Genomic DNA, 24,037 nt, shown 5'->3' with positions numbered 1-24,037 from the left:
AAAACATACATAGCTTTTTAAATGGTCGCCCAAAAAGGTATCATCGTACCTATCCGTCCATGTGGACATCTGAGGTTAATGATTGAGGGTAAGTGGGGGCTAGGTGGAGAAAAAAGAGTTAAAAACCTTCCCCATCCATTAATAGGCCTCTGACAACACCTTTTTTTAATTTCTAATGAGATACTGGGTCATGACAGTCATGCCCTCAAGCTCTGAAAAGTATATATATACTCTGAGGTGAGGTTTTACTTTGGACTAATTTTTTGGAAGAAGGTTTCTATATGCCAGATGAGACTCTGGGCAGCCATTTTAAGAAGCCCCCCTGCTTTGAAAACCCAGATGTGTTGGGGCTTCTCTCTCTGGTAATGATATATGTCTTCTCTATGTTCAGACAGTTGGAAGCCCTGTCTGTTGGTCTTTCTGGTTGTAATTTGTTTTTATTTTCTCTGAAGTTCAGGGTGCTGACTTTTTCCCCTGAACTAAGTGAATGACATATGTGCTTGATTAAAGTAGATTGCTGACCCCTCAAAAGTTGCTTTTCTTTTAGAAAAGTCGATCAAAGAAGCTGTCTATGCCAGGGTCCTTACTGATACCGAACATGACAAAGCACTCTAGGATTCAAGGGCAATCTAAATGTTACCATCACATAAGATGAGAAACAAAAAGGCATTTGATCACCTAAAGTACTTGGTGTTATAGGAAACACCCTATGTACCTTGTTTGGAAAGAGAAGAATTCATTATCAATGGTGAGATTTTTAAATGATCTTATTGATCAATAGTGAACTAATTGTGTGATACTCTAAAATCCTAATTTCCTTGGTGAAAACAATAGTACCTTGGAAAAAGATTGCTCAACCTATTTGTATTGGAAAAATAAAATAGATGGGGGAAAATAAAACATATTTCCTAAAATATGGCTTACATTTGATCTGGCAGTCCTTTGCCCAGCTATGAATAGACAGACTTATCTTGGATAAGTGATACAGACAGACAAGGACTTATTGAGGAGATGATCATTATGATCCCAAATATTTTACTCTTCTCTAACACATATTTTTCCAACAGACTAGATCATAGCATGGGCAAGTGAAGTAGCTAGCACAAGAAATGACAAGGATAGCTCAAGTAATATCCTGGGGTCTCCTGCTAGATAGTAATGACGACCACAAACATCCTTGAGCACGCTGGACTAACACCCAACATATGGAAGAATATATGGAGAAAAGTGGATCAGTATTACCATGTACGAAGAACCACAGAAAGGGGATGACCAGAAACAATATAGAAAATTAATGAAATCGTAGATCCACCAAAGTGGCTGCACCAAAGAAATCATGGTTAGGAAACCAGAAGCAAAGGTAACTACAGTATATCACACTGAGCTTGTGTCTACACACAAACTAATTTCACCATGGGGGAGTTTTTCCTTTGTTTTTCCCTTTTGGTAGAGAAAAAGGTAGCTAAATTGGTTGATCATTTTTCAAAGTCACACCAGACTGGGTTTTCTTTCCTCTTGCAGGCTTTCTGAGCAACACATTCTGGGATGAATTTAAAAAAGAGAGGCCTAAATTCCTAACAATTAAACAGAGAGTGACTTGATCACAGAGTTGCCATTCAAGCTGGAAGAGTGGAGATATAGACATTGATTCATTTATACAGGTATGAAAAAGGGAGAAAGGTATTGAAATTGGTGAACAAACATATTAGGACCAATAAAATTCAAATGGAGGATTTTACAGCACAACTTGAAAATGCCAACTTGAAAATGATTTACATAAACTGGCACACATCTATGACATTTTCCATTCTGTAATCACAGCCATCACAACGTATTATGTTCAACCATATTGAAGGAGTCTTTTCGTTACTCCTTACTCCAATAATACTTCTACCTGATCCTGATTATATCTTGTATGTTATCTTTCCCTATTAGAGTATGAATGCCTTGATGCTAGAGTTTGTTTTTGCATTTCTTTTTATCTCCAGTGCTTACCACAGTGCCTGCCACGTAGTACACATTAATAAATGATTGTTGAGTGATGGACTGACTTCAATCACCCATCTGAAATGCATCTGATATCAATCTCTCTACCCCCAGATACTACTGACCATGATGATAATATTCTGCCACAGTCCTGGATGATGTGCTTGTGAACCTGAGGTCTTAAAAGTTGTCAATTAAGAACAAGCTCTGGAAAGTCCAGCCAAAGGAAAAAAAAAAAGATGTGGAACATAGGCTAGAGAATAGACTCTGTCTTATGCCTGACAACCAACTGACTTCAAGTTCAAGGGCTTCTTACCAGAAGGTTAGCCATAAAATGATCAATTTGTCTTGGCCACCATAGTACCTTCTGAAATTCCTTTACCAAACCTAGCAAGACTTCAATCTATGCTGGTAAACAGACTACCAATTTAGATAAAATTACAGATCTTATTAGGGGAGAAAGGCAAGAGGAGAAATGTTAGTAAGAGAAATACTAATAATATTCTCTACACCACCAGATCTCTATAATTTCCCCACTTTAGGAAACTCCTTGGCTTGTAACACCGCCCCCCCGCCTTGATGCACATGTGGATCTATTATCTTCTCAGGTTACGAAGCTCCTTGGTATATGAACTTCCTTCATTAATACAGGTCAACATGACATCTGTAATTTAAAAGTCTTAAGAGAATTGTCCGTGGCAAGAAAAGTGAAGGGACATATACAGAACGACTCAGCACAATAATATGTTTTAGAGGAATCGGATGAATCCAGGCTATCCTGACTCCAAGGCCAGGCTACCTAGCCTACTAATGAGACTACTATCCAGTTCAAAAGATTCCACTGAGATTTGGATGTCAGTACTGGCCTTTGCTTTAAAACTAATATTCACTATTATTAAGCAGTTTCCAACCTTACTTACAATGCAAATTTTAAGAACAGACTAGATTTTGGTAAATCTATTTGCAACTCTAAATTGTGATCCAAGTACACTTGGATTTAAAATGTTAAAATCTTGCTGAGCCATTTTCAGTGCTGCACCTCTTTTCTCACAATACCACATTAACAAAGAAATTTTTCTCAAAATTCCTATTTTCATATATCTTATACTGACCTGATGCAAGGCAATTTGGCTTTTAAATGACTCCATCTTTCATTCATAACGTTGATTTTATGTTGGAGGGTGGCTGCTGCATTGGAATTTCCAAGGGCCTTGATCATATTTTCCTGTTGTTTTTCAACGATATTTTTCCAAATATCGCTGTGTGGGTTGATTTCTGCCTGTATGTCCCATTAAAATAAGAAGAGAAAAATGCAAATGTTAAGTAATAGTAATTTATTATTCTGCTAGATAAAGACAATAGTTTTTACGATCATCAATTACCATGATGTTTGGACTTAACCAGCGACTTTGATCTTCCTCATAACAAAGCCAATCTTCTTCAAACAGTCGAATGTTTTCAAACATAAACAAGGGATTTCTTCAAAGCCTACAACTTCTGAATTCCAGTCCAGTCCAACGCAACAAACGTTTATTAAGTACTCATGATATGCAAGGTACTGAGAGAAACTGTTTGAATCAATCCCAAGAAGTTGGCAATCTACTTTGGGGCTATAACCACACATCTAACAAACCGAGGACGGCACCAGTAACTAGGGTAGTGGGAGGGTACGAGAGAAGCAATGACTGGCCACTGGAATTCAATTCAGTTCAGGTTAACCTAGCATTTAATTTCTCTCTGAAATTGTTTTCATTTGCATAAAAGAAAAATGTCTGAGGGTTCCATCTCTGCTGAAGTATATATATTCTAAATGTATACATAAAAATTGCTGATTTCCCTTCAAATGAAAATATGAGCTACTGCTTCCTTTGGGAACTTAAAAGTGATGTGTACACTAAGAAAGATGTGTGAGCTCAGGTCAGTCACAGCTTTTTTGTCCTTAGTTTGTTCATCCGTAAAATGACCAAGTTGTACTAATGTTCTAATATTCTTGGTGTCCATAAGAACATGAATTCATGATATTTATCCATTTGATACATGAAGACTGATAACAAATGGAATTCAATTAAACTCTATTATAGATGACAAAATACAAAAAAATATTCCTATGCTGTAGAATTGTTTTCTGTCACCACTATCAAACATCTTTCAGAGGAGTAGCGATCACTAAGCAACTATTCAGGCAAGCAACTCTCAGCCATCTAATTGTACCCCACTGACATCATACAGATTTCAGGGTTGTCAATGTCGAAAATAAATTTGCTCAGTTCAACAAAATGAATGTTATGCATCCATCTCCCACTAGGTCGTTTTAATTTACAATATTCATGCCAGTTTCCTTTTTAGTTTCTTGGTTCCTTAAACCAGAGCTTTGATAGCATTGCCTTATGTTGACACCTGCTGGAAAATATTGGGACTGTAAATTTCTTATTCTGTTAGCTGCATCAGCAGTAATTGAGCAGTGGTACAAAAAGTACACGGCAGGATCAATTCCTGCACAAAGTGACATAAATACCATTTTCAGACTGAGATAGCACATGTTGTAAATACAGGAAACTCTCAAGAAATCTGCCCAAAGAGTAACCCTCCCCTAAATGGCTGTTCTGTTCTAACGAAATCCCAGTGACAGGTCAAGGTAAACAAAATTCTATCGTAATTTGGGGTATCCTTTATTTGGGATGTTATTAGCCAAACTGATTAAAGCATTCCTCTTCCTTTACTGATATTGCAGCTGACCATGTTTGGCTGTGCTAACTTTCGTGGCTGTACCTAGTGGAGTCATTTGGCTGTCTGAGAAGGGAGACAAATGATCGACTGTACAGTCTGTACAAATGTATCAGTGAAGTGACCCAGCTCCAAACAAAAAAAGGATGCTTTATGTATTCATGCTTGTAATTTCTTTCACAAAAAAAGCATGAGTGAATGAGCTTTTCTTCTCTATTAACAACACTGTCTTATTTGCGTGAAAAAATGCTTTGAGCAGATCAGATTTATTCTTTGACATGCACTGAAACACACCACACTGAATCAAACATTGGAAATGAAAGATACAGATTATCTCAGCTGACATTGTTATTAAATCCTATCTATGAAGCCTCGCTTAGCTAATCAAGTGAGTAAGAAATATTTCTGAAGGTTCTTGCAAAGAATGCCTCAGTACTTCAGTCAATCATAACCTGCTATACATCTCCCTAGGAAAACTTTCTATATGGAAAAACTGCTTTAGCCAAAGTCCAAAGAAAATAAAGGAATCAAAAGACAATACTTTGGTTGTCCACCTCGCTCTCCAGCACCATAGAAACTTGCCATGCAAATAAAGTTCAATATTTTTTATATTCTATATTAGCCACATTAGGAGAAAATGAAAAGCCCCAAGTTTCATTCTGCTCACAGGTGTGTCTGACAAGGGATTGAATCCAAGTTTTTGAGAATATCATGTTTGAAAGGAACTTTTCGAAAACGGGTTTGACACTAATATTAAAATGGAATTCTGCAGCAAGTCATTGGAAAAAGTTATAGGAATAAGACTTATCTCTAAATTATAAATAATAGCTTCTCCACAAATAACACTGACAGTGCTAACTTCAAAAGAGAGGCTGATGTACAAACTCATGGACGATTTAGGGAGTGACAAACTGAAATTCGAAACTTTTAAATCACTTCCCTTTTCCTGCTCAGTTTTTCTTACAAGATAACACTTGTTTTACTCTAAGTACTTCCCACTCTATGGAAGTGCCCAGACTTGCAGAGAGGACCACCTGTGAAAGCAGAGAGAAAAAGAGAGAGATCGGGGCCAGAGATGGAACTGGAAAACCCTTGAGATCCTCTTCTAACACTTCAATATTATGATATCTAATATAATTACTGACAAAGGAGTCTTCCTAAATAAAAAAAAAAGGAACCGTTCTAAAATGGAGGCAACAAGCTCTAAAGAGACCAATTTTCCATGGTTCTCGACATGCGCTTCTGATTTTAGAAACAGAAAAAATTAATGAGATGACAGAATGAAAGATGTGTTGGGAGGGGGACTGGTTTTATAGAAATAGGGTAAAATAATATTTTATACGATCTACTTTTAATTTTTCTGACACTTACATCAGTAAAATGCTTACACTAGTAAGATGATGCTTTTCAGAAGAATGAAAAAGTATTTTTTAAAATACCGACTAATTACATTCTCTGCAAACACTTCAGTAGAATATCATAAACAAGACAACCTTTCGTCTATTAGAAAAGACAGCATTCATTGAAGCTGTAATACTATTTACAATTCTTAGCCCAAATGTAACTACACAAACAATTCAGCCAAATAAATTGTGTAACGTGGCATTCTGCAAAGTACCTCAACGCCATCACTCTCAGGACAGTTTTTAAAGCTTGAAAAAGAGGTCAGAGAATCAATCTCCTGAGACGTTCATTTTCAGGGTACAATTACCTTACAGAGCTTCTGGTACGGAGGAGAAGAAACTGCCATCCTCTGTAAACGATGCAACAAAACCACAACTTTCTGAAGAGATGTTCTCACCACAGCCATCATTGTAAGTTTGCCACACTTCTGAAGACACCTCAGAATTTGAATTATAAATTAAGAGCAATGCTCATTTCCTCCTGGTCACTGGACAAGGATTTGCCAATTTTCTAAGCATGCTCGTTTCCAGGAATACATTGGAGAGGTACAAGCTGTAGCTTCCCAAGGAGAAGGATTATACACCTTCACGTTCTTCTCAATCTAAAAAGCACACGTAGACGCCCAACAGAAAGCCCCTGACAGATGCTCCCCCCCAAGCCAGTGTTTGCTCGGCTCAGCACAGGTGTTGAGCCAAGTGCTGTCTGTTGCTGTAGAGGAGCATGCTTGGTAGCCAAGAAGGACATTAAGTGAAACATGAATGCTGCTGAGACAAAGCAGAAGCCCCTTGGGAAGACAGCTCCAACAGATAATAATAGTTCATCCCTCGGAGCTGGTTTATATTAGGAGATAGAAAGGCATTCACTCCCTCACTCCGGAGAAGGATGTGTTCACTCCCAGACTAAATGCAGCTCTGGCAGAGCACTGTTGAGTGAGTGAATAATAGGCTCTGTTATAAATCTTCAGAGAAGAACAGAGGGATACCTGGCTCTAATGGTATCAAGCCATACGTTAAGGGCTAATCAATCACACGAGGACAGGACTCAAAACTAGATTATCTAAGAAAAAAAAAAACCTAACCAAATGAACGAAAGAATAACTGCAGAGGTGCAAATGTTTTTGCTTAACACTGAAGCAGATCTGCCCAAAGAGCTATCCAAAACACACATTTCCATACCTGGAAGTAAAGCCATTACTAAACAGAATATGTCAGGGCTTACCTAATTAAGAAGTAACATTAATAAAAGACTATTTTATGGGTCATTCCAGAATATTAGGATTCCCTTTTCAAAAGGTTGCTTTATGTTCTCAAGTTTACTTTAAAAAAGAATAATATGCGTGGGCACAAAAAGAAGGCAGACTATATGATTAGACCTTGTGGGACCTTCTAAACCATCTTAGGGTCACTGTCACAAGTGAAAACTGAAGCAAGTAAGTTGAGATTTAATTCCCATTTTCAAGAGGAGGAAAATAACAGAGTGATTAAATGCTTTGGTCAAAGATCACAGCCAGAAATAGAAGCCAGATGTTTCTCATTATCACTCTCTTGCTCAAACTAATAACCTGTGTAATATTACAGTTTCATCGTACGGTGCAATTGTCATATTATTCCTTTAAAAAGTATGGGCGGAACCAAGATGGCGAAGTAGAAAGACGCACATACACATAGCTCCGAACACACAAACCGCAGAACGGCTAGAGGGGACCAAGCCAGGGCAAATTCTGCACCCAGAGACCACGGAGTATTGGAGCGAGGGAGATTCCTGCTCCGGAGAGACCTGCGGACCTCTCGTGGCGGGTCCTTCGCGCCATGGACTGGGCGCGGGGACGGGGAGCGGAGTGTGGCCCTGCCGCGGCCGCGACACTGAGGGGAGGAGATCCGAGAGGGCTACGGGGATGGGATCTCCAGCGGCCACGCGGGTCCCCCTACCCACAGAGGGACCTGCAAACCTCTCGCAAAAGGTCCGTTGCGCTGCAGACGCGGAGCCCAGCCCGGACCTGCGGCGGCAGCGGCGGCCACGGCTCGGAGAGGCACAGATCTGAGAGGGCTCCGGAGGTGGGATCTTCAGCGGCAGCACGGGCCACCCCACCAACAGGTGACTGACGGGGGTGGGTGAGAGAGTCTCTTTGGCGAGTTGAGAGGGGAGTGGGGTGCCCCCAAGGCTCGGGCCCCCCCCCGGGAGGTGGAAGCTGAGAGGCGGCTGCAGACAGGGGCTCCCCAAACGGGCAGGAGCCTGGATCCATTGTGGAAGGTCTGTGCATAAACCCCCAGAGGGAACTATGCCTGAGACACGGCCCTGCCCCTGACCAAAAATCCTAAGGCGGGAAGCAGCATTTGAATCTCAGTCCCCAAACGCTGGCTGGGAGGACCAGGAGGCGAGGTGGGTGTGAGGAGAACATTCAGAGGTCAGGCCACTGGTTGGAGAAAATGCCAAGAAAAGGGAAAAGAAATAAAACTATTGAAGGGTACTTTACCGGAGAAAAGACACTTCCTCCCTTCCTTTCTGATGGGGAGGAACAATGCTTGCCATCAGGCAAAGACACAGAAATCGAGGATTCTGTGTCCCAGCCCACCCAATGGGCTCAGGCCATGGAAGAGCTCAAGAGGAATTTTGAAAATCAAGTTAGAGAGGTGGAGGAAAGACTGGGAAGAGAAATGAGAGGGATGAGGGAGAAGCATGAAAAGCAGATCAGCTCCCTGCTAAAGGAGAACCAAAAAAATCTTGAAGAAATTGGCACCTTGAGAACTAGCCTAACTCAGCTGGCAAGGGAGGTGCAAGGGGCCAATGAGGAGAAGAATGCTTTCAAAAGCAGAATTAACCAAATGGAAAAGGAGATTCAAAAGCTCACTGAAGAAAATAGATCTTTCAAAACTGGAATGGTACGGATGGACGCTAAGGACTTTTCGAGAAAGACAGATATCTCAGAACATACCGCGCAGATTCGAAAAATGGAAGATAATGTGAAATATCTGATTGGAAAAACAACTGACCTGGAAAATAGAATCAGGAGAGACAATGTAAAAATTCTGGGACTACCTGAAAACCATGATCAAAAGAAGAACCTAGACATCATCTTCCATGAAATTATCAAGGAAAACTGCCCTGAGATTCTAGAACCAGAAGGCAAAATAAATATTCAAGGAATCCGCAGAACACCGCATGAAAGAGATCCAAAAAGAGAAACTCCTAGGAGCATTGTGGCCAAACTCCAGAATTCCCAGGTGAAAGAGAAAATATTGCAAGCAGCTAGAAAGAAAAAATTCAAGTTTTGTGGAAATACAATCAGGATAGCACAAGATCTGGCACCCTCTACATTGAGGGATAGAAGGGAATGGAATAGGATATTCCAGAAGTCAAAGGAACTAGGACTGAAGCCAAGAATCACCTACCCAGCAAAACTGAGTATAATACTTCAGGAGAAAAAATGGTCTTTCAATGAAATAGAAGACTTTCAAATTTTCCTGATGAAAAGACCAGAGCTGGAAAGAAAATTTGACTTTCTAACACAAGAATGAAGAGAACCATGAAAAGGCGAACAGCAAAGAGAAATCATAAGGGACTTACTAAAGTTGAACTGTTTACATTCCTACATGGAAAGACAATATTTGTAACTCTTGAAACATTTCAGTATCTGGGTACTGGGTGGGAGTACACACACACACACATTCACACACGCACACATACATAGAGACAGAGTACACAGAGTGAATTGAAGAGGATGGGATCATATATTAAAAAAAAAAATGAAATCAAGCAGTGAGAGAGAAATATTGGGAGGAGAAAGGGAGAAGTTATATGGGGCAAATTATCTCTCATAAAAGAGGCAAGCAAAAGACTTATTAGTGGTGGGATAAAGAGGGGAGGCAAGAGGAAAACATGAGGTCTACTCTCATCACATTCCACTAAAGGAAAGAATATAACGCACACTCATTTTGATAGGAAAACCTATCTCATAATACAGGAGAGTGGGGGACAGGGGCACAAGCAGGGTGGGGGGGAGGATGGAGGGGAGGGCATGGGGAGGAGAATGCAATACAAGGTCGACACTCATGGGGAGGGAAAGGACCATAAGAAAATAGAAGTAAAGGGGGACAGGATAGGATGGAGGGAAATATAATTAGTCCTATACAACACAACTAGTATGGAAATCATTTGCAAAACTAAACAGATATGACCTATATTGAATTGCCTGTCTTTCAAGGGGAAGGGGTGGAGAGGGAGGGAGCTAAGGAGGTTAGAACTCAAAGTGTTAGGACCAAATGTAATGTTCTTACCACTGGGTAACAAGAAATACAGGTTAAGGGGCCAAGAAAGCTATCTGGTCCTACAGGACAAAAGAGAAGACGGAGACAAGGGCAGGGAGGGAGGATAGAGGAGAGAGCAGATAGGTCACAGGGGCAATTAGAAAGCTTGGGTTTGGGGGAGGGGGGAGGGGATAAAAGGGGTGAAAATTTTGTAACCCAAAATTGTGTGAAAATAAATGTTAAAAATTAATAAAAAAAATTTTATACTTATAATATACTTTAAAATAATAAGCTGTATGTAATTAAGTTTCATATACAATATCTGTTCTTCACAAATGAAAAAAGTTCCAGTTTGTCGATATTTTTCAAGTTCATAATAAAGAATTTTTTTTAAAGTAAAAAAAAAAAAAAAGTAAATCAGGAAAGGAATCCTGCAAGAAGGCTTAGTCTTCCTGTGCAGTAAAGGGCACACAAACAACCTCATCTTCATAAATCTTAAAACATTTTTACCTATTTCCTCAGGTCTTTTCTGTATTTACTTCAATATCGCTTCAAATACCTAACAGTGTTTCTGTAATACAGTGTTTTTTTTCTGCTCAGTTACCAGCCAGTGGTGTACCATTCATTTCTTTTCTGCATTCCTCTACTAGAACACATCCTGAGCCTATGGCGCCTCCCTCTGTTTAGAATGAATATGCCAAGGCATTGATTATAGAACTGCCAGGATGGAATGTCAATTACGCAGCTAAATACCAAATAATGGGAGAGTGCACACTGGAGAATCATGAGGTGAAGATACTTTAACAAAGTTACCTACTCTCCTCAAAGTACAGGGCACACAGTAGACACTCAAGAAATGCTTGCTAATGAGTTTAGTAAAATCAAAGCCTCTCCCCCTTAGATTTCAGTCACCAAAAAAAGAAAATCAATTGAACACCAAAACTAAAAATATGCCATCAAGAACCGAGCAGGATTTTATTGGTGGTAATGAAGGATAAAAAATGTCAAAGATAACTTTATCAACAAGATAGTTTGGATATTAATATTAAAAATTAAATAGCAGAAAACTGGTGATTGACATATTTAATGATGGATATTATTATATCAATACATTGCTACGTGTATACAGTATCTATAAAAATTATAATACAGAAAAACTGCAGTTGTTTACCTTGCCTGTGGGGCAGGCTAGATGACATGGTGGAAAGAGCCCTAGGCCTGGAGTCAGGAAAACCTAAGTGCAAATGCAGCCTCAGACACTTGCCAGCTGTGTGACCCTATGCAAGTCATGTTCATCCTGTTTACCTTAGTTTCCTCATCTGTAAAATAAGCTGTGGAAGGAAATGGAAAACCAGCAACAAAATGCCAAATGGGGTCACAAAAAGTCAGACACTAAACAACTGAACAAGGAAAACATCTTGTCTGTGGCATGACCTTACCAATCAGGCAATCAATGTCATGTTTTGGTTCTACAAGCCAAGGTAACATTGACATTCACTGAACAAAACAATTAGTGTCAAAGAAGGACTGAAATAGGCAGAACTTCATGAAACATGCTTTACAAGTGGAATTATCCATGAAATCACAACCAGCATGTTTGCACTATTTCTCACTTTGTTTTTCAGTCAATTTTAGTCGTGTCTGACTTTTTGTGACCTTATGTAGCATTTCCATGGCAAAGAAAATGGAGTGATTTGCTATTTCCTTCTCCAGATCATTGGACAGATGAGGAAACTGAGGCAAACAGGGTTGAGTGACTTGGCCAGATTTGAACTCAGGAAGATGAGTCTTCCAAATGCGAGGCCCAGTGCTCTATCCACTGCACCACCCAACTGCCTTCCTCTTCCCATTTGAACAGCTTACTTTCTTCACCTACTCAAATCGTATACTATCCTTGAGTCCTACCTCTCATCCCAGCTCCCACAAGAAGCCACAAGTTAGGGAACTAACCACATCAGTCCATGTTCTCTACCTATTTGGCCTTTGGCTGAACTGTGGTCACATGGACTCTTATCGATCGTGTAGATTCTCATTATGGTAAGGTTACATTATTTAACTTTCAGGAATATTTTCTTGTCCAGTATTTTTCAGTTTCTGGTGGGGGAGAAGAAAAAAAGCACTGACCCAGGAATCAGGAGAGTTAGGTTCTAGTCCAGCTCTCCTACTCATTTGCTTTGAATATTGGGCAGAAATGGCTCTCTGGGCTTCAACTTCTTATAACATAATAAATGAAGAGATTGGACTAGATATCTCACTGAGGTTCTCAGATTGAATGACTAATATTTTCTAAACTATTCATACAACTCTGCATCCTTCAATATTTAACATTCTACAAAGAAAGGAAGCAGAAATTGAAGAATTTACCACAGTAATATAAAGGAATAGAATTCAGAAAGACCACAACTCTGACCAAAGCAGGGTACAATCATGGTTTTGGAAGACATGTAGGAAAATGGATGAACATTTTGCACCTCTTTGAAAGAGGCAATGGACCACAGGTGCAGAATGAGACATTCATTTGGGGACATGATTTACAATCACAATCACAATTCATTTGTATTACTTAACTGTATTTAGTTTTCATAAAGAAGTCTTCTATGAACAAAACGTGAGAGAAACTAGAAAGTTAGAACATTTTAAAATATCTGTCAATAAAATATTTAAAAAGCAAAACATATTATGAGCACAAGGGCTCAACAAATATTCTGTATTAACTGATTAGTTTGAGAAATACTAAGAATTTTTTTAGTGAGGAACATGGCAATGTTTTAAAATATTAGGGGAAATAGCCTACTAAAAAGTTGGTTTCGAATTTGTGTACACTTTATTCAGTTCCTATTTCTTTACCCACCTATTCCTGACTCCTAAATATTAAAGTCAAACATATATTCATTTGAAGAGCACATGCTTCTGCTACCATTCTACCACTAAGAGAATTGATTACTTGAGTTATAAGCAACTTGACACAGCCCTGGAGTGGGTCAATGAAATAAATGCTGCTCAAGATAATACTTTTCCATTAAAAACATGGGATACAGAAAAATGTAGCATCCTTCCAGAACTCAAACTAACAATAGCACACCTTACCTCCATTTCCTCCAAGATTCATCTGAACACAGGGAAAATGTCTACTTGCTCTTCTCACGGTTCTATCATGGCTACGTATCAGGCCATCCCTAAGACCTGACACATTCTAAGCTGTGTACAAGGAATGTCGTCAGCTTTGGCTCGTTCCCCTTTCACAAAATAACCTGGGTTCCCTTACACCTTCATTTAAACTGTGTACATAGAATCAAACTCCAACAATTGCTTTTATGTTAAGTTTGCTTTCAATTTACTTCCCTTTAAAGCTAAGGTTTTAGTTTGGGGGAGAAGTTTGGTTAATCTAATTTTTCTTTTAAATTAACAAATACTTGAAATTGAGGGTTTGAGAGGCTTCCCTTAAAGGGAAATAAATGGATTATTTGGCTTTTGTAGGTTATTAACACATATGGAAACAAAATATTTCTCAAATTTTATGTGTAATGAGAATTGCTTTGTTTTGCTTGCAGTCTAAAATGTATATTGTAGCTCATTTTCTGAAAAAATCCTCACATTAACGTGTTAGTCCTCCATTTTTTCTCACTTCTCTTCTCATTTCTCCCTACATAATAAAGACTCTTCTTTAAATATTTTGAATGACTATGTGTCATCATAAGAAAATGTTCCCTAATGTAATAACATAAGGAGGAATGGTTAAACTCTTTAGATAGGAAACATTAACAGTTCCTTACATTCTTCTTAAAGACTTGTTTGGTTTTATCCATAAATTATTACTATTTCTAATATATTCTTCCAAATCTCTCTTTAGACATGAATATAAGAATATATTTTAAGTACTAATCAATATTATACAGGCTAATCTGCTACAAATTTTAAAGTCTTTCAAATTACATAAATACAAGGATATACTCAGTACAGTAAAAATAATAAGGGCATGCTGCCTGAACATCGATGATAAAGTATAAATTGTGCATCTAAATATTAAAATGACAAACTGTATAAGAGATACTTTGAAACAGTATCAAACCGTCAAATCTCCTCTCCTTTACATTGCACATACATGCAAAAATTAACAACGACATGGTGTGAAACTAATGATCTTCTGGGGAAAAGGGGATAAAGTGGTGGTGTTAATACACACACACACACATAAATGCCTTGAGCAGTCTATACTGGACCTACATGGCCACACATATAACCATTGGTTTATAAATATACCACCAAATTGTTTTTAAAAAGAAATGGGGAAAAATTATTTTCATATAAAAGCAATCTGGACAACTACTTGGGGCTGTGTCAAGTTAACTGGACTGTCTTTACACTGTCACAAAGAGCCAACAATGTAACATATCATGGCCTCCGACACTAAGATGGCCTATCCGATAAATAAAAATAGTTAAGAGTCCTTTGAAGATGCTCTAGGAGAGCCACTTCCCAAGAGAGAAGTAGTCAAAGGATACAAAGAGTTTGAAAAGGAAGAAATGAAAACCAAACTATCAACAAATATCAAAAATGTTTTAATTCACTAAGAGAGAGAAATTGTAAAATTAAACAACTTTGAAGTTTCATCTCATATATTTTTTTAAAAAACTGTCGAAGATGATAAAAGATGAAAATACTGAATGCTGGAGAAACTGTGGGAACACAAGTGCATGAATAACACTGTTTACTGTGCTGAATATTGATCCAACTGCCCAAAAAAGCAATAGGAAATTAGCTTACAAAACTAAATTGCCCCTAAGCTTTACACAGGAATATCACATAAATCCCAAGAATGTCACAGACAAAGGGGGAAGTCTTCTATAAGCCAAAATATTCCAATTAGTAATTTGAGGGTAAGCAAATGACCAGAAACAAAAGAGATTTCCATTTATTGGGAAATAGCTGAACAAAAAATGAAATACAAATGGAATGGAATGTTATTGTACCATAAGAAAAAGAGATGAAGGTAAAGGTTTTCAAACCATGATTAAAAAAAAAGGGCCTAGACATCATCTTTCAAGAAATTATCAAGGAAATCTGCCCTGATGTTCTAGAACCAGAGAGTAAAACAGAAATGGAAAGAATCCATCAATCACCTCCTGAAAGAGATCCCCAAAAGACAACTCCTAGGAATATTGTAACCAAATTCCAGAGTTCCCACTTCAAAGAGAAAACATTACAAGCAGCCAGAAAGAAATCATTCAAGTATCATGGAAACACAATCAGGATAGCACAGGATTTAGCAGCTTCTAAACTAAGGGATTGAAGGGTTTGGAATATGATATTCTAGAGGTCAAAGAAGCTAGGATTAAAACCAAGAATCACCTACCCAGCAAAACTGAATAGAATATTTCAGTGGAAATAAATGAAACTTCCAAGCATTCTTGTTGAAAAGACCAGAGTTGAATACAAAATCTGACTTTGAAATACAAGAATCAAGAGAAACATGAAAAGGTAAACAGGAAAGAGAAGCCATTAATTCAACTCATTAAAGTTGAACTGTTTACATTCCTACATGGAAAAATGACATTTGTAACTCATGAGATCTTTCTAAGTATTAGGGTAGTTGGAGGAAATACACACACACCCAAATACATTTGTATACACACACATATATGCATGTGTGTAAGTATATGTGTATGTTCTCTGAAGACATTCTGAAGTCTAAATAAATTAAACAGTAGAAGAAAAAACTTTAGGTCAAATGAGGATAACCACAAAAGGGATGCATGTAGCAGTTATGAAACTAGAAAAATACATCCATCTGGAATAAGCATCTTGATTACCACATTAACAAAATCAGGCCTCAATTTTAAGTGCCCCTAGGCTCATAACAAGGACAAGATTCACCCCTTTCCCTACTGGTCCTTCTACCTCCTAACAAGAACAATAACATTGACAAGAACCAGGAGAACACTGTACACAGTCATAGCAACACAGTGCAAAGATCAGCTTTGATAGACTTAGCTCTTCTCAGCAATGCAATGATCCTTAGATCTCCACATGACTCATGATGCAAAATGATATCCACTCCCAGGGAAAGAACTATGAAGTCTGAACACAGATCAAAGCATACCATATTTTTTTTTTCCTTTCTCATGGTTTTCACCTTTTGTACTAATTCTTCTTTCACAACATGACTAACATGGAAATATGTTTAATATGATTGTACATACAGCCTATCAGATTGCTTGCCAGCTTGGGGAGGGGCAAAGGGAGAGAGGGAAAGGAGGAGAGAAAAATTGGAACTCAAAATCTTCTCAAAGTGAATGTTCAAAACTATCTTTACAAGTAATTGGAAAAAGAAAACACAATGTAAAGTGCAGCCATGAATCAATGTGCTGGGTTCAGAATCACTCACCTCAAACTGCTTGTTCAGCTTCTTGTACGAAACACACTCTTCCAAAGCATCCTCCTGCTCAATCGCATTGGCAAGTACATTAATTGAAGTTTCTGCCTCCGTCAACCAATTCCATAATTTGTCTATAATCTTGAAGGAGGCCTGCACTGACCTGAGGTCCACCTCTAAGCAAATTTGTCTTCCTCGAGCGCTGGAAGCAACAACAGACAAGCAAACCTTAAATAACGTCCAATGTTATGTACATGATGAACATGAAGTTAATAGATAATGTAAAAAGGAATGTTCCTTTTTACCAATTACCAAAAGTAGCTGAGAAACCCATCCCTTCATATGTTTGGTGCACTTCAGGATCAAACAAGATACTTCCATACCACTTAGTACAGTGCCTGGCACAAAGTAGGCCCTCTATAAACTTCCTTTCTCCTCCTTCAAACAAGAATAGTAAGAATTTTCTATTTGCATATATGAATATTAATTTGTGAAGGCACAAAAAAATTCAAATTACAAAATCACTCCTGTGAAAAACTGAGTTATTATTCTTATTTGGGGATAACATTTAATGTTTGTGCATACCCCAAAAGGGCACTTATTGTATGGGAAATTGGAAAGAGGGCATTCAATTCAGTCATTTCATAAGCGTTATTTTCTCTCCCCATATTCCCAGCTAAACAAAATGACTTAAAGAGAAACTCAATTGAAACAATTTTGAAAATGAAGAACCATCCTCAAAAACGAGACTTCATTCAATAAGGGATTTCCTATGTAGTTATCCCTTTGACATCATGATTTTCCCATTGCAGTTTTTGATATATTACAGTTGTACATAAGATATTAAGTGAGAATGTTTTGGGAGTTCTGTGGAAATCATAGACAACATGTGAAGACCAGCAAACGATGCAGAAAATGTGAGTTTAGAGACTGAGAAATGCATAAAATATATGAACAGTATTGTACAAGATCAACATATTTTCTCTTTTGATACCATAATATTTCAAACTTCATCTCTGGTAGGGCCAAAGAATTTTATGCGGATTTTTCAGATCACCGGGGCACTGTGCCCCTAAACCCCATGATGTGGAAGGGATCATTGTAGCTCTCTTACTTCTCATGACATATGTATTTATGACTTGGAAATGAGATGAAGTCACTTTAATAAACCAAAAGATCTTTGACAATGAGTGTAGGTATTAGCTGTGCCAAGACAGATGACAAACCTCTGGAACTTGATAAAGACTTTCATTACTCAGTGAGTGAGCCATCTCCATTCAGATTGGCTGGTTCTTGGAAAATCTAAACAGTCTGCTGCCAGAAGTTTCACAACTACAGGGTTGGACGGACAAATCTCAGCTGACATAGACTTTGAGGATTCACTCACTTATATATAGGCCTGGATGAATCATCAGAATGGGGATTTATGGTAAAGATGTGTGTATGGCCCTGAAAACCTGATCTGACATCATTTCTTCTGATTTGAAGAACTAGACAAAGGTTAGCAACAATTCAATGGCATGCAACTGCTTATTAGCTACTGAAGGCAGCTGGGGGCACAGTGGATAAGAGTGCTGGGGCTGAAAATGGGGAAAACCCAAGTTGAAATCCAGCCTTAGACTAGCTACATGTCATTGGAGTCACTTAACCCTCTTTGCCTCAGTTTCCTCTTTACCAAGAAAATCCTAAATTTGAAATCCAAATTTGAACCCAATTTGAATCCAAAGATTCAAATATGACTGAAACCAGTGAACAGCAACTTAGTGACTTCCTTATATACTTCTTGTAACAACTAATATGGCAGAAAACAAATGTGAGCACATGCATTGTGCAACAAATGAACTAAATTGATGACTAACGACCTAAATTCACCATATTCTGGGAATTTTATGATAGTATACAGGTAAAATATTACCGTTGTTGAATCAGTTTTCAATTACGTCCAACTCCTTATGATCCCATTAGGGGTTTTCTTGTCAAAGACACTTGAAGGGGTCTGACATTTCCTTCTCCAACTCATTTTACAGATGAGAAAACTAAGGCAAATGGGGTTAAGTGACTTACCCAGGGTCACATAGATAATTAAGAGTCAGAGACCAGATTTCAAATGAGGTCTTCCTGCCTAGAGGCCTGGCATTCTAGCCACTGCTGTGTGACTTAGTTGTCGATGACTAAACCTACATAGCTCTAAAAAGTTATTTTATCATTTAATTTAGACATTAAGTAGTCAGAATAACTTTACTTTATCCTGAACCTTCTACATCACTCTGTAAAGTTGAAGAAAATAGGAAAGACATAAAGAAAATATTCCAAGTTGCTAAAATGAAAAATTCTGTGAAATGCAACTTCAGTGACACTCTGTCAAAGGTACAAAATACGTGGAAGATATACAAGTAATCGATAGAAGATTTAATTGAGAATTCTTAATCACTTTCATATATCAGGGACCACTATACAATGCTTATGGCTGTTGGTTTCCATGTAACATTTCATCTAATTAGAACCCTATCAACTACATAGAAACTCTACCTATCACCCAGGAGGCCAGGGAAAGGAGGGAGGGTTGAGGAAAGAAGATCTGTTTATACAGTTGGTGGGGTATAACTATCCTGAAGCCAACATTCTGACACTCTTTTACTTAAGGTCATTTCCACTTCTAAGAATCTAAAGATTTCTAATAAATGATGGAAAAGAGTACCCCCCCAGGGAAAAAAGAAGACCCAGGGAGAAACGTAACTACAAAGACACTTTACAAATAAAACTGTGGATCATTCTAATTATCAAATAAATAAACTGTTTAAGAAGACAGGAGGATAATCCAATAAATTTAAGAAAAAAATCCGTGCCAAAGAGTTTTAAATGTTTTAGCAGTTAAATGGGTAAATACTCAACTATCTAGAAATCTCATAAGCAGAAATGATTTCCCAAGCAGCTGGGATAGTTGAGGATTTTATATTACTTTATGTACATTTTTTTTTCAAACTTAGGAAGGGAGGTGAGGGGGGCAAGGAAGAGGTGGGGGAAGGAGAAAGGAGGAAGAAAGGAAAGGAAGGAAGGAAGGAATGGGAGGGATGGGATCGGGAGGGAGGGAAGGAGGGAAGGATGGGAGGAGGAAGGAAGGAACTGGGGAAAGAGGGAGGAAGAGGTGGGGGAAGAAGAAAGGAGGAAGAAAGGAAAGGAAGGAATGGGAGGGATGGGATCGGGAGGGAGGTAGGGAAGGAAGGATGGGAGGAGGAAGGAAGGAATTGGTGAAAGAGGGAAGGAAGGTCATGTCCATTTGAAAGACTTCAACCAACGTGACTATATATATGTCTCCAATAAGCATGATGCTCCAATAAACTACCATATATCCATTTAAAAATAAGTTCAAGTTTTGAAAATCCTGTTGATGAAAGAGTAGTTGTCTTTCGCATTATCACAACTGAATGAAAATGTGAGTGTTGTGTTCCCCTGCTATGAGAGAGGAAGTATTATCTTTGAGTATAATCCATTTTTAATTGCCTACTCTATCTAACCCAGCTATTGCTGTAGGCAGTCTTAAAATATTTACAAAGCAAAGGAAAAAAGATTTAGAGGTCCTAAATAAAGCAGGTCTATATTCCTAAGTGGTCGATTTTTCTAGAAAGTTTTATCCTCTGCAAAAGTCTTCACTGGTTAGATTACTCCTCAAATGGTGCTGTTATGTAGGAAACCTATATTTAAGGAGCATCTTTCTTTGCTAACGAGGGCATCCTGCTCTTCTTTTCCTCTCAGTCATGGGTTATAGCTCATGCATCCAAACCCACTGTCATATCCAACAGATGTAATATCAAAACAGAACCTTCCTCCAGTGAGCCACAGAGAACTTAATATTACATACTTTTTCTCCTAAAAATCTCTTACAAAACATAGCATTTGCACTAGATTTCTTTCTTCCAAAGTCTAATCTCTTTCAACCATATTTATACCTTTTAATTTGCCTTACAGCACTGTTATAGGAGGTAGCTAGATGGCCCAACAGATAAAGAGCTGGGTCAGGAGTCAGGAAGACCCGAGTTCGAATGTGACATCAGACACTAACTAGTTGTGTGAATCTGGCCAAGGCACTTAACCTCTCTCTGCCACAATCCACTGCAGAAAGAATTGGCAAACCATTCCAATATCTTTGCTAAGAAAACTCCATGGACTTTATGGTCCAAGGGATCTGTCAGAGACGACTGAACAACAATTCTATCTGCAGAATCGCTACAGAAATTTGTTTTCTAGATTGTTGCAAAAATAAAAGGAAAAACAACTTACTATCATTTCTAAATTGCTGGCTATGCTTTATGAATTGAATATGAATTGCAAAGGAGTCCAACATTATCCACTTTAGTCAAATGCAGAATGCTGAAATCAAAATACCACAAAGTAAATCACATCATGTATCCAAAGGTCTGAGAAGAGGAGAGACTAATTGCACTTAGACCTTTTGAGTCATTCTCAGAATCAAGAAACAAGGAAATATTTTGGAGCACTGACAAGCATAAGAAAGAAATTTTAAGCAGAAGTTAAAGACTGTGGTTCTTGAAACCCAAGTATTCACTGAGGCTGAAGACAACGATTTCCCACACAGATAAGATGCTCTCCAAATTGACCTACCAGGACTGAAAGACAAGAATGACTTAGCTTTATTGAAAAGTGCATTACAGTGTTCGTTTTCATTTTCTTTACATAGGAGTAAATTTAGACTTAGTAAAAAATGATATGCCCACAAACGTACAGAGAGTAACAGAATAGTGACTCAAATCTTCTATCTAGCTTTCTATACTAAGATGTGATTATTGATTTTGGGGGGGCGGGGGGAAGGGTGAGAGGTAGAGACATCGAACTTCATTGTTAAAGGGAACTGCTGGAAAGGAAACTTTCCCAATAAAGATCAGCTATACGCATTTACTCATATATAGCATTCCACAGCATCAAAGCAGTGGGGCAATGTTTGGAACAAAGTATGCAGAGAGAAATAGGAAAACAAAGCAAACAAAAATGGAATGAATAACAAACTCTGATAATTGTTTAGGGAGAAATTCCAAGGCAGATGCTTGTTTGAGAAAGATAAGGCAAGAGTCACTCTAAAAATACGATATAGACCACATAATATTAGTCCAGTTTGCTATCAAAAGGAATCGAAAAAAAAAAAAAAGGCAAACTTAAGGAGGACAGGTATAAAACCTGCTTTTTTAATCTTGCCCAGTAGCTAGAACAATAATGATTGTTATTAATAATGACAAGCACTTGATAGGATGAGCATTCCAAGAGAACAGTAGCTGCTTCCTTTCTGCATTTTTATCACCAGTACTGCCAGCACAGCATTTGGGACATAGTAGGTCTTCAATAGATGCTTACTGATTTGCTTGTTAATGACAAAGACTTAAGAAGTCATAAATAAATGGTGGCATGGAGACAAGCTAGATGGCTTGGTGGGTGCTGGGCTTAGAATAAGGAAAACCTGAGTTCAAATCCAGTCTCACACACTGATCCTGTCAAGTTACTCAACCTCTTGTTCGCCTTAATCTGCTGAAGAAGGAATGGCAAACCACTGCAGTATCTTTGCCAAGAAAACCCAAAATGGGGTCACAGAGAGTCAGACATGATTGAATGACTGAACAACAATAAAATGGTTGTATATACCTCTGAAAACCATAGCTTAAGTCTTTGGATAATGCATTTACTTACGAAATACGACGAAATTCTATTCCACATTGACTGTGTAATATTAACCAATAAAGTCTTTAAATTACCGTTGGTTGAGATTAGCCCAAGCTGCATTGAAGTCATCACCATTTTTCCTTAATGCCCTAGTATCATCAGTTCTATACGTCTTCGCCAATTTCTTCCACAGATTCTCATAAATTTTTATCGTAGATTTGTTTTTATTTAAATCCTGGATTAATGCCTAAAGCGCAATTTTGGGGGAAAAAATAACATGAGTGGGGTCACAGATGGAAGGTACATCATAACAAAAGACCATCCAAATTATCTTAACACTAATTTTCTCATACCCTGAATGCACTGTGAGTTCTCTCAGTGATTAGCATAGTTTGTATAATACCACGAATATTAGCAAAATAAAAATAATCTAAATAGTTATCTATTAATTTAGTTTCCATAAGCATGCACTTTCTGAATAGATCTAAAATATCTTCTAATATTAAATTGCAGTTTTTTAGCTGAAGAGGCAAATGCATACATCACACATGGATACAGTACATATACACAGAATACTATAAGAAGTAGTACCATAGAGTACTAAAAGGTTTACCAATAATAAAAGAAAGACAGCAATCTTCTTGCTTTCTATCAGAAAAATATTAAAAATAACCATTAATTCAGTATATCTATTCTCAAGTTTTATACAATATGAAACTACTGGGAAAAAGAAAAAACAAAGAAGTAGTAGTAGATATATACCACCTAGATATACATACTCAGAAGCTGGTGTTTAATTTTATGCAATTGAAAAGCATATTACATTCTTTCTGTCATTTGGTCCACCCCACAGTCCTTCAAAGTAGGAAAGGCAGGTCCTACACAGATATAGAAACTGGGACCAAGAAAGAAGAATCTACTTGCTCAAGATCTCATGATGAGTGGCCAATTCAAGACCAGGCATTTTCAGTCTATTTCTCTTTATACTACACCCGTAGTTTGAGGGCTCCTTTACAGCCATCACACACATAGAGCTTTTTTGTTTAAGGGGTTATTGACATACATCAATGTTAACATATTTGAAATTGAAATTTCTTACTATTATGAAAATTGCCTTGACTTCACTGATCCCATCAAAGGGTTTTGTACATCCTTGGTGGAGCCAGACTACACTCTGAAAACTGCCATATTATGTAATAGTACAAGAAAATTTAGACTATGCTAAAGCAGGTGTGCTAGAGGCAGCCTGAACTCATACCAGGGAGGCACAATTGTTAAATTTTCAGTATGAGGATTTATACATTAGAAATCAGCAAATGCTAGAAATCAGGGCATGGTTGACAGTTCTGATACTTGTTTAGAATGAGGAAAGTTAAAGACAAAAATTTAATGCTACAGTATATGGGGCAAACATTCTTTTTCCAAGGAGCCAGTTGTTAAATGTTTACCAGCATATCACTGCTTTAAATATTCAACCAGATTTCTCAACGTTCTTCAATTGCTTCTATAGAAAATTCCCTTTCAAATAAAGCACACAAAAAGTCCATATACAAAGTAGTAACGACAGCAATTTAAAAATTCCCTAAAATATCGTAAAAGTTTGATAATTCAGTTCTATTTTTCTCCAACAGATCATCAA

General features: G+C 37.9%; 1 protein-coding gene across 2 annotated transcripts in view; it reads right to left on the bottom strand.

The window, feature by feature from the left end:
* Positions 1 to 24,037, bottom strand: part of LOC140526997 (utrophin-like) — an 80,385-nt gene that overhangs the window by 12,578 nt on the left and 43,770 nt on the right. For both annotated transcript variants that reach the window (XM_072643616.1, XM_072643615.1), the window contains exons 11-13: positions 22,491 to 22,645; positions 16,744 to 16,933; positions 3,099 to 3,265 (exon numbers count right to left, since the gene is read on the bottom strand). In XM_072643616.1, the coding sequence (XP_072499717.1) occupies positions 3,099 to 3,265; positions 16,744 to 16,933; positions 22,491 to 22,645 (512 nt within the window). The remainder of the gene's footprint in view (positions 1 to 3,098; positions 3,266 to 16,743; positions 16,934 to 22,490; positions 22,646 to 24,037) is intronic.

This window comes from Notamacropus eugenii, chromosome 2, assembly GCF_028372415.1.
Source record: "Notamacropus eugenii isolate mMacEug1 chromosome 2, mMacEug1.pri_v2, whole genome shotgun sequence".
Classification (NCBI taxonomy): Eukaryota; Metazoa; Chordata; class Mammalia; order Diprotodontia; family Macropodidae; genus Notamacropus; species Notamacropus eugenii.
Note: the sequence above shows the minus strand (reverse complement) of the source record. Positions and strands in the feature narration are given on the sequence as shown.